This window comes from Gossypium hirsutum, chromosome A10, assembly GCF_007990345.1.
Source record: "Gossypium hirsutum isolate 1008001.06 chromosome A10, Gossypium_hirsutum_v2.1, whole genome shotgun sequence".
Classification (NCBI taxonomy): Eukaryota; Viridiplantae; Streptophyta; class Magnoliopsida; order Malvales; family Malvaceae; genus Gossypium; species Gossypium hirsutum.
The window spans coordinates 106,802,919-106,815,613 of NC_053433.1; the positions used below are offsets into that span (position 1 = coordinate 106,802,919).

The 12,695-nt window shown below is 28.2% G+C and overlaps 1 protein-coding gene across 1 annotated transcript; it reads right to left on the reverse strand.

Moving 5' to 3' along the window:
• Positions 1-1,707: 1,707 nt before the first annotated feature.
• LOC107896382 (peptidyl-prolyl cis-trans isomerase CYP22) lies at positions 1,708-3,982 on the reverse strand. The gene is made up of 6 exons (XM_016821549.2): positions 3,699-3,982; positions 3,592-3,615; positions 3,418-3,506; positions 2,890-2,981; positions 2,155-2,211; positions 1,708-2,037 (listed from the first exon to the last, which is right to left on the reverse strand). The coding sequence occupies exons 1-6, from the start codon at positions 3,866-3,868 to the stop codon at positions 1,927-1,929; spliced, it is 543 nt and encodes a 180-aa protein (XP_016677038.2). The 5' UTR covers positions 3,869-3,982; the 3' UTR covers positions 1,708-1,926.
• Between the last annotated feature and the right edge of the window lie 8,713 nt (positions 3,983-12,695).

Genomic DNA, 12,695 nt, shown 5'->3' on the forward strand with positions numbered 1-12,695 from the left:
CAAATAAAGCTCTTCTTAAATCACATTTCCAGTCCCTCTTTTGATAAGAGGAGAGAGCACAATGAATGCAACTCATGAAATAAATCTGATTCAACAGCATAATTTAACATTCCCTTTAAATATAAAGACATCAAAATCGAAACTACTTCCCGAAAACAATAAAAAAATAAAAATATCCAACCTTTTCCATCACAATCCTACATCAACTACGCTTAAATTAAACTCAGATTTCAATAGGATAATCACCATTCTTTGAATAATCTTACTTTTCATTATTTTAATTTCTCTTAATTCAAATTAGCTATAAATTTTATTTATTTCCAGAAATTAAGTGCAAGCAATATAATATTTTCCTAACCCTAGGAAAGACACAATTTCCCAAAAGTTTAACAAATCCAAAGTAAATTAAATAAAAAGGATCTAAAACAGAGAGATTGGGGAACGAACCTTAGGGTTAGTAACATGAGAGTTCTTACGGATCTCGGAGGAGATGGAAGAACAGAGCTCGGATTTGGTGACGACGTCGTCTAGGTTATAGATATCCATAATAGTGGGGATTGATCGACAAGCTTGTCTGAAGAAATCGAAGACCCGGCTCCTTGCTTCTTCCAAACTCGCTGAGTTGGGCGGTACTTTCACACTTCTCAATGTGAATGCCATTTTGGGTAATCTGAGTTCGAACTCGACTCGTTCAGTGACTCTTGAGTCAGGAGGTGAGAGGGATACTGTGGGAGGAAATGAACTTTAGTACACCTATTATCAATGTGAAGAAATAAAAAAAAGGAAAGAAAGAGCAAATACGCTAGTAAATAAATACGCTAGTAAATAAACACGCTAGTAAATAAAATACTAGAAAAAAAAATAGGCTTTCTACATATTGCATCGTCCAAAAAACGATTTTTATCAGCTGTAACAAAAAAAGAAACTTCATAGAAGTCGAAATATGAAGAAATATATATGCCTAGATACTTTATTCTATGGATAAAGATCTAATTGATAGAGGAAGCACCGTAAAGATCAATTAGCGAGGTTTTGAGCCGATACAATAAATAAGAACTGCTTATTTATGTCATGATATGAGATAAAAATTAGGAATCGACTTATGTAATAGAGCCGATCCCCTAAGTTATTGAGCAGCTCCAGAAGCCCAAACGCTGTCGTTTTATTGCAGTAGATCAGCCATAGATAATGGATAGACTGAGTTTTTAAGCCGGGCTTTAGTTAAGATTTTCAGTCTCAACTCTAGACCCGGTTTAAACCCAATCTTTTTATTACATAAATAATCATTTATAAATACATCTAATTTAGTTTAAAATATATTTTTTAAAAACTAAAATATCAGTATAAAATATTGCATTAGCTCAATATATAATTCAATTCGTTAAATACCTTTTTTTTTGGGAATAAATATTAATAATGCCAAAAATTGTACTAAAATTTTTAAATTGAAAAAAGAGAAAAAAATTTAATTTTTTTAGTATAAAAACTATATATCAAAGTACAACATATTTTGAGATACAAACAATTGTGCAATATTCATAACCAAATATTTGATATCAATTGTAATGTTTAAATGTTAAATTCATATAAATTTGATTAAATATAGTTGATATATTTCACCAAATATATATATATAGTTTATATAAATCAAAGAAATCAAATATTCAAATCTCATTAAATTCTGTATAAAAGTAAAATAGATGGATCTAGAGTAAATAAGTTTTATTAAGTCCTAACTTGCCAATACAGAAGGATGTGAGTTCGAATATACTAAAGTGTATTATACTCCTATTTATAGATTGGCCATTATCTAAAATAATGGCATATATAACCAGAAACTATAATAAAATTGTTAAAAAAAAGTTTTACAGCAATTTCATCTATGGGTAGTCTTCCTCAGCAAATGTGTAAAATGAATTACTGGTTTTACATTTCCCCACACTCAGCTATAATGCATGGTAATTTCGGCCGGTTGTTTGGTCCTGTAGCCACATTCTCTATCTTCCGAACAATGAGAAGACTATCTCCAAGCACCCTCTGCGCAATCATGGACAAAATAATTCTTCGTCATTTCTATGAATATTATTCGACTTTCAAAAATTGGGGAAATCCAAAATCCGGATGTACTCTGAACTAAAAGGTTAGAGAACATACCCCGAATACAACAAGCTTATTATCAAGCCACTCGCATTTCGTGCACGTGATAAAAAACTGCAGTCAATAAAGACCAAAATCAATATACGCGATAGTTCAGAACAGTAGACAACCATACTAGACGTGCTCGAAGAGTTTGTGACAACAATACTTCCATCAAATCCCAATTCACCTAACTGGAAACTTGCGGACAGAGAAATGCCTCTACGCATAGATATGGTACAAATAGCAAAATTCTATTATCTCGCCTTTAATATGAGACACTTGATCATTACTCATACTGCGTGCATTAATGGAAATCGGCATTTCTTTTTACATGCATCAGATAGCACATGTGTGTGTGTGTGTATACAAGCAAGAAATAGAAATTGAGTAGGTTACCTGACAATCATTGGTATTTGGACCACTGTTTGCCCGCAACATAAAAGGTAAAACAATATACAACTTTAGTAGAATTTCACTGAAGGTTCCCATATCCTAGTACCTCTACTGGTCAACGGTATATTTCTCTCTTTCTCCCTCCATTGTGAGACTTCATCTCCCAGACTCGGGTGTCAATGTAAGATACAACTATATTCAGTTTTTTTATAAGTTTTTCGAAGTATTTGTATGGTCATGTCCAAATATGTGCCAAACACGGGTATTTCAAGAACAAACAAAGAGTTGAAGCAACAAATGTGTGAATGTTTCACATATGTGTGTAGCTACTCAAACATTATATAGAAAACAGCATACCATTGATACAAGCCCAGGACCAGTGTGCTTGGCTATGAAATTTTCAATTTCAAACTTATGGCCATATATTGAAGTACATCCACTACCATCACCTGCAAGACAAGATTTTAATGTAACGATTATATAACATTGGAGCAAATTGATCTCAATAGTTTTATGTTATCGACAACTATTAATAAACAGCTGTTCATCGTTTTACACTTAAAAAATCAAAATACCGGTCGAAGCTATTGAAATATCAGTACTTTGGCAATCATTGCCCTCCATTTTAGGGGCAAAAGCTATCCTTTAGAGAAATATTGGCTTAGACATTTAAGCTAAGGACATTCAATGAAGAAGATAAGAACAGCAAGACCGATACTTCAATCATCTACTCGAAATCGATATACTGAAACAAATGAAAAATTCATAGTCTATAAGAAACTCGAGAAGCTGATTCTGGGTACTCAATGACTAACATGACTGATCAGATTAGCTAAGATTATAAATGCAAAAATAATAATAATAATAATAATAATAAATTACCAACCTTAAGAAAATCTCCAGCTTGAATCATAAAATCTTTAATAACCCTATGAAATTGGCAACCCTTGTAACCAACAGGCAGCCCTGCTTTTCTGATATCAATCCAATCAAAAAAAATGGGTAAGTAGGAATTAATCACGCAAATACAGATAATTAAGTTTCGGTGGGGAAAAAAACCTGTATTCGCCGGTACATAGCTGTCTGCAAATGGGGAAAAATTCAAGCTTCAAACAGAAATTTTATAGAATAATCGTAGAAAATGAGGGGTGAAGAAGTAGAAATACCTGAAATTTTCGGCGGTTTTAGGAGCGATATCAGCGAAGAGTTCCATTTTGATACGACCGGCGGGGATGGAACCGATGGTTATATCGAAAAAGACAATTGGATTTTTGGGATTCGGTGGCCTAACGTGCCACTCCACACCTCCACCGCTGCTTCCTCCTCCAGACGCCATGGCCGCCGTCCGCGACTCTGTTTCTTACTCTCACAACTTAGGTACTACTCTCGTTGCAGTCATTTTCGTCACTCGAGGAATCTTGTTTTACTTTACCTGTTTTCAACAGTAAATAGAGCAACTGTAAACTATGTCACATCTTAGTCATTTATCTATGAAAGATTACATTTTAGTCACTTACGTTATTATTTTGTTACGAAATAATCACTCCACCGTTAAACTCCATTACCTCCCTAACGGTAGTCCTATGTGGCAGTCCAAATAAGTTTTAAATGTCAACTTAGATGTCCAGTTGCTAGGATGAAAATAAGTTTTTAATTAAATAAATTTAATTTGGACTGCCACGTAAGACATCTAAATTGGCATTCAAAATCCATTTAGACTACAACGTAAGATCACCGTTAGGGAGGTAACAGAGCTTAACGGTAGAGTGATCACTTCGTAACAAAATAATAATATAAGTGATTAAAACGTAACATTTCAAACATAAGTGACCAAAATGTAATATAATACGAACAAAAGTGACTTTTTTACAGTTTACCCATAGTACACTGATTATTTTTAAATTTCTTAGATAAACCCCTAATATTTTATTATTTTAGTTATACATACCTAGCCAACCGTCCCCGAAGTCACTTCGCTCGATATCTCTCTCACCCATGTAAATTATAAAAAGACTTAAATAAATAGAAATTATTTTAAGAGGGTTAGAGTCCCTATCAATCCTCTTACTTTATCACTGCTAAAGGGTTAAGTAAGAAATTTTGAAAAATTGGAAACCCACTGAATCGAAGTGTTTGAAAATGCAAGTTAAAAAATCTGAAAATAATTTAAAATTTCTATATAAAAAAATATTTTTTTTCTAAATACCAAATAAAATATATTGGTTATTTTTTATTTACTTAAAATTTTATTTTTTAAAAATATTTATGGAAAAATCTTTAAAATTTTATTACATAATATTTTAAAGTCATAAATAAAGTTATTTTATTAAAATAAAACTAAAAAATAATATGAAAAAAATCAAAATCAAAATAAATTATAATCAACAGTTCAAAAAATGGAAAGAAAACTCTATCCAACTGAAACAAGATCACCATTAGATGGAACATGCAACTTCATCAAGTTCCACAGCTTCAATTGCAGCGATGACTATATACATCAATCCATCATCACATGCTAGAAGCCATTATTTCCCTTTAAGTATAAATCGTCGTAGGTCAGATATATGTAAAACTTCGAATTATTTGAGTATTTTTATTTAAATTTTAATTTAATTTAAATATTATTATTCGTCAGATATATGAATCTTTAAAAAATTTAAATTTAACACTTTCAATTATCGGTCAAATATTTAAATTTATAAAAATTAGAATACATGAATAATAAAAAATAAAAATAATTTTAAATACAATTTATTCGTAATTAACAATAAATAATCCAAATTGACAACATAGTTAAATAAAAATTCAAATAAATTAAACACAACAATTTCACAACAATTTAAATATATCTAATGACTTAAACATAAGATTTCTGAATAAATTACAATTTTCATAACAACCACAAAATAATATAAAATCAAATAAAAATTAATTTTAAATAAAATTTATTCATAATTAGCAATAATCACTGATTGTATATAATAAAATATACTATAAAATTAGTTGTATGGTTTAAGTTTGCAGATCATTAATATAAAAATATATATTATAATAACATAATTGTATATATAAATACTTATCATTAATAATCTACAATAATTATATAATACTAACTATATATATTATAATCTATCCTAAAATTAATTACACATTAGATATTAAATTGCTATCATAAACAAAAATAATTGCACATTATAATATTATAATTATATACATAGTTGTATACTTGTATATAGAGGTGTGCATGGGCCGTGCCGGGCCTAACTAAAAATTTAGGCTCATTTGCTAGGCTTGAGCCTGAAAAATGAGCCTAAATTTTTGCCTAAGCCCGACCCGAATAAAAATGTTAAAATCCGGGCCCGACCCGGCCCTCCCATATTAATTTTTATATTATTTTTTATATAATTTTAAAATAAATATAAACCATCAAAAATACTAAAAACATCAAAATAAATATTTCTAAACAAATTAAAAATAAATTTTAAAAAATATGTATACTTAAATAACACTAAAATAGATGCAACTTAACAAGCAAATGTTTCTAAAATAATAACAAAATTAACAAATGTCTTTAAAATAATAAAAAAATTAACAATAAAATAAGTTTTATTAAGTTTTATACAATATCCAAACAATAACAACAAAATAGTAGCAACATAATAGTAAAATAGTAGCAAAATAGGGAGAAAACAATAAGAAAATAATATTAAAAAAACAAAAGATTTTTTGCCATGTAGTGAATTTGGCCGGGCCCGGGCCAAAAATGTCTTACCCGAGGCCTAGCCTATTTTTTAATCGGGCCTTATTTTTTTACCCAAGCCCATTTTTCAGGCCTATATTTTTGCCCAAACTCTCCCACATTTCGGGCGGGCCTCGGCCTGGCCCATGCACACATCTACTTGTATATAAAAAGAGGGTGACATCTTTCTTGACATCACATAATTCATTTTAAATGTATAATAAATTACTATTCATCAAATATAAAACTTAATAATAGCATCTTTCTGTTTGTTTTTTTTATTTGCATTTCATGGTTACTTTTGTTTTACGTTATAATATCGTTACAGTATTTAATTTTACTATTAATGTTTTTATACTAACCGTAGATAAACGTATCGTTCATCCAAATCCACCGTAAGTGTTATTCGCAAAACATAAGTTGAATTTAAATAATATATTGATTTTTTTTAATTTAAGTATTTAGGTTATTTTTTTATATTTATTGGGATATGTTGTTTTTAGGAGAGAGAAATGAAAATGTGTCTTATAAGATGTATTTTCATTTTGTTAAAATTTATTTTTTTACGGTTGGAAATTAGAAGTTTATAGAGTTTTTTTTCTATGTTTGAGATATACATTGTTATAATTTTAAGGTATGTTTGAATTTACTGTAATGTCGTGGAGCACAGTGACCTACAAATTTCATCTGTCATCTGAGGATGGAACCATCACCCGAGAAGTCAAGATTGCATTGCAACTCAAGGTCCAAGTTGATGCTGATTAAACGATCATGGGTTGATGTGTATTTAGGGCTTCAAGTTTACAAAGATTATGTTGTCAAGGGATGGAATATAATTGGAGGCCCAGTTGACAATGGTTATGTGGACACGACAACGAGTTTCACCTCATCAGATGAGGATGTTTTATAAAACCCGTACAAAAGTCTAAGCTCATAGTCATAGCGAAAAACATAGGGGCTTTCTAGTATAATCAAGTAATTCATTTTATTCATATCCACCAAAAGCGGTGAGCTCGTTACTATAATATGTGACAGATTTTGAGGTAACAAGATTTCCAGCGGGGAGAAGTTGTTATGCGGTGTAGAAAAGATGAAACGTGAATCGAGTCAACAATGGTTGCTTGGTGAAACGCGAATCGACTCTTCCCTGCTGGAAACTTTGTTGCTGCCAATTCTGTCACTAGTTAATGTAACAGATTCACAGTCTTTGGTGGAGAAAACGAGTAAGTTGAGTAGGGATGTTCAAAATAACCAAACTGAATTACCCAAAAAGTAAAAATCTTAACCGTTAACTAAACTGAAATTTTTTCAAATACATTAACCGAACCAAAATATTTCGATTAATTCAGTCGATTAACTGAATTAAACAAAACTTATTTGTTTTTGTCTTTTGGCTAAAATAAGTATAAAACATATAAAAAATACATTGCTCATTTCATTTTCTTTTTTTAATAGTTCAAAAAAATATATTATATAAAATATATTATTTATTTCGGTTAACATAAAAAATAATAGTTCAAAAAATGCATTGCTAATATAAAAAATTATTATATAATATATATAATCCTAATAAATACTTATAAACATTAAATAATTAAATAAACACTGACTCATTTGTCGGAATCGTGATCTCAAAATCACGGTTTCCAGCACTTTTGAAAATAGACTATTACATAGTTACTTTAGCTTCATAAAAAAAGAGTTGATAGTTACTTGAAAGGAAAAAGAAAGTTAGGGTTAGTTTGTATTAATAAGGATTCAAGGTAAGAGATGTAAAGTCTTCATGATGTTCATGTTATTTTCTATTATTTGAGCATAAATATGTTACATGTTTATGGTATTAACAAGTAAATATTATATGTTTATCATGGAAATCAAGAAAAAGAGAAGAAAGAAGAGGACCAAACTGAAGACAAAAAGAAAGGTGTATCCAAAGAGTGAAGAAAGAAGGAAACTTTACAATCAAGCATTGTTTGTAAGAACTACAAGGATTTAATCCTATTTCTTTAGATATTTATAGTAAGAATTATAGATTAAAGCTTAATTTTGGATATATGTATAGCAGTAATATAAATGACTAAATTATAAAGATAATAAACTATGATACAAGAATGTGAATGAGAATTAAAATGGTAAAGTAAGTTAAGTGTATTAAGATTAATGTATGTGTGTGAAAAAGATGTAAAATTAAATGGAAGTTATATGTGAAATTATAAGATTAAGGACTAAATTGAAAGAAATTGAAAGTTGGTATAATGGATACTAAGCCCAAGTAGATGGATATGAATTATTAAGATATTAATGGAATGCCATTAAGGAATATATTGTGCGCTCATCGTTTATCAGTTTCATATGTCCTAATTATTCTCATCAATCTACTTTGGGCCTTGTAAGTGAAATATGAATTGTTAAGTGTAATTTAATAAATGTGACTGTTACTATGAATAATTATATATATAGTATCTACAATATAAAATGTAGTTTACAATTAAGTTCTTGCAGTTCTTACTAAGTTATTTTAGCTTAATGTGTTTTCTTTAACACGTAGGTTGAAGTAGGGAAGAGAATTTAGAAGTGGTTTGAGACCTGCTCGTCTCATCACATCCCAAGGCCAAGAGAGTACAACTTCAAAATTTGGGGTTAGAATGACATATACATAGGTATTTAGCGTGTGTTTCTAGTAGGAAAGACTAAAATGTAAACTTTATAAACTTTATAAATTATAAGAACTTAATCTAAATGTTTGAGTAGTATGATGGTAAGATGGATCAATACCCTATAAATATTAAACCATGAATTAATCACACGTAATTAAGAACAAGAAACTAAGTTTTTATTACGTAAAATAAAAATCAAATAACTGAATCCATCCTAAAGTTCATCTTCCTTAAGTATTTTAAAAATTAGTTCATGCTTACAATTAAAAATACCCAAAACACAATATAACTGAAAGAACCAAAGGAACTCATGATAATCTCCAAAGAAATCAATTAAGAGTCTTCAATCTTGACGAAAATCTACTTCAGAGTCGGCTTCAATGGTGTTTTCCGAGTTGTTTTCTTAAGTATTCTATGATGGCTTCCTCCTATCTTTTTATTTTTGTCATATATAAGTCTTAAAATGCCTGAAAAACCTAAAATTCACTTTTTTTGCGAAGTTTGGTGTACAATCCCATGTAAATGACATGCCTTGCCACATGGTTGTGTGGTAGCCCGTGTGGCTCACATGGCACACGGCCCTGTGACTCTTGTATATTGCTCCGATATTTGCTCAATTTTAGCTCTTTTTGCTCTCAAATATTCTCCTAATTATAGAAATATGAATTTAAAAGATTAAGGGCATAAAATTCACAATTAACATCGAATAATCATCCAAAAAGGCATTAAGAATGAGATTAAAACATATTACTTGTAACACTTATCAAATATTCCCACACTTAAGCGTTTACTTGTCCTCAAGCAAAATTCTCAACCTAAATTCAAGTTAACTTTACTCAATTTATTTTTTTTATTGATAATGTCTTAGGATAATTTACAGATAATCATGCATTGAAAATTCAACTAAGATAACACTAAAAAGCACAAGCAATCTAAGTAAAAAATTTTAAGGCATAAGACATAGGCGTCTCCCCAATTTCAACAATTACCTGAAATTCAAACTTAACAAGAATTAACATTCTTACGAAGGATTCACTCAAAGCACTCAAAGTGTTTAAGATTCAAATAATGTGCGCTCAACAATCAAACAAGAAATGTTATTACCATAAGTTTGCTTGAAAATCAAATCTCCACCACTATAGAATGAGATGACACAACAATTAAGAGGTCTTTATAAGGTTGTAATAGAGCTTAGGTTAAGGGTATGAAAAATGTCAGAAAAGTTGGTTACAATCGAGAATTGAGTCGATAAGTTACTAGACTAGCCGAATTAAAAGAATTTACATTAACAAGAAATAAAGAACGAAAATGAACTTTTTAACAGAATAAGAAACTCACAATTAAAGCACAATAAAAAAAATACTTTTTTTTCTCTTATTATTATTATGTTTTTCATTTTTTGAGTAAAGTAATAATAATTAATAATGTTAAAAACATAATAATTAATTAAAATTAATTAATTTCATAATATTTTCTTACGATTTTTAATTGAATGTCGGGGATGTTATCATGGCCATAGAAATGTTATTTCTTTCAAAATATAACAATCATTCATAGTCTACTAGAAAACATTACTAATAAACATTGGGTGTTTCAAAAGAATATCCAGGAAAAGTATAAAACACGAGTTGCATTTTATTCCACTTAGTTCATAATCACTTCAAATATTCAATGTTGTTTTATTACAATCAACATCGAGAAGGGCCCTTAATTAATTTCAACTATCAAAATCATGCCTTCTTTCTTAATACCATTCTAACTCATATTTTTCCATGTTGAGAGGTTCCCAAAATGGAAGTGAGAATAAAGATTTCAAAGTTTTAATGTATGTTTTCATATACAATAATTCTTTTAACAAAAATCTAAATAACTTAAAAATAAAAATAAATTTATTTTTAATTATAATCAAATAAAAGTTTGTGTTAGAAAAACCTTAAGAAAGTGTAGAAAAATAATTAATTCTTGTATTGAAATTGCATCCAATTGAATCTATGCTGTTAATTAAAATAATTAATTAAACCCCATCGTTCGGAACCTTTAATTGACTATGTTGATAGTTAAAATAAATTTGCATGTCAATTAGATAATGAAACATGACAACTTTTAGTTTAATTTAATATTTTCTCATACAAAATATTTAAAAAATATAAATAATAAAAACTCATAAAAATTATAAAAAATTATAAAATACTCAGAAAATGCTATACAAATCATAAAAAAATATATTAAAATTTACATAAACTTATATAAGATAAAAAAATTGTAAAACTTATAAATATTTTAAAATAAAAATTTGTATGAATTCTAATAAATTATAAAAAAAATAACTAAAACATATTTGAAATATTTAAAATTTTATACAAACTTATAAAATTCTTACAAACTTATAAAATTCTTACAAACTTATAAAAATTATTCAAAAATATTAAAATTGATATAAACATATAAAATTATAAAAAAATCATTAAAAATTATCTAAACATAGTCAGATTGGTTAGATTAAAATTGACAAGGATATCAGTTCGTACAAAGCTATTAGACTGGTTGACCAAGGAATTGGGTAGTTGAACTAATTTTTGTTTTAGTTTTTAAATTATTTGATATTTTAATGTTTTCTTTAATTAAATTGGTCAAACTAATGAACTGGTGGCTTGACCGATTCGACCACTGATTCAGTTTTGAAAACTTTGGTCATCATATTTCATACCGGCATATGCTAATAGTTGAATAGTGAAATTTTGGTTTGATAGTATCTAACTATACCAAAAAATACTTTTGATTATACAATCCTTAGCAAATAAATTTCAACTTTTCAATGTTCAAACTATTGTATTGTATTTAAAAAATATTAGAGATAAATTTTGAAAATAGAAAGATTAATTTATCAATAAAAAGGAGAGGGTCTAGCAATTATCATTTTATTTGTGAAATATTGACAACATTTTATTTAATATGAAAATGACCCCAACAATCTAATGACTATTCCTATTATACAATTGTTGGTGTGATGTCATGTGTATATTATGGTTTTAGAGGTTTAAATCACTTTTTATAATTTTTATTGTTTTATAATTTATTAGAATTTTTATAATATTTATAAGTTTTTATAATTTTTAAATTTGTGTCAATTTTAATAATTTTAAATATTTAATTTTTTTATATTTTATTATTTTTAATTATTGTTTATGAAAATTATTGGATCAGATAAGAAGTTGTCATGTGTTACCTTTTGATCAATCTGTCAATTTATTTTAATAATCAACATAATTAACTACAAATTCCGTTAATGGAAAGGTTTAACTTATTATTTTAATTAACGACAAGAGTTCAATTGAATGCGAATTTAATACCGTGTTTTGCTTAATTTCTTTTAGCATTTTTAAAAGATTTTTTAACATATAAAATTTAAATAAACTTATCAATATTGAAATAATAATAAAATTGATTGATGGCGAGACTTAATACTCTCACCACCCATCAAACATTATCCCTATTTATTATAAAAAAAAAGACGGAAAGAAATAATAAATTTCAGAGTAAAACGACAAAGACTTGGAGCTGAGTTGACTATTCATATTCAAGTACGCCACTTAAATCTGCAGTGTAAAACAAGTTACTGGAGTGAATTGTAGCTTTTTAAATGAAATAAAAGCAATTATTTATGCATTGTTTATCCATCGAAGGGTGAATTTAAATTGCTGTAAGCTTCATTTAGATAATCGAAAAAAAATAAAATATGAAAAGTTTTTAAAGGAAAATGAAAGTGT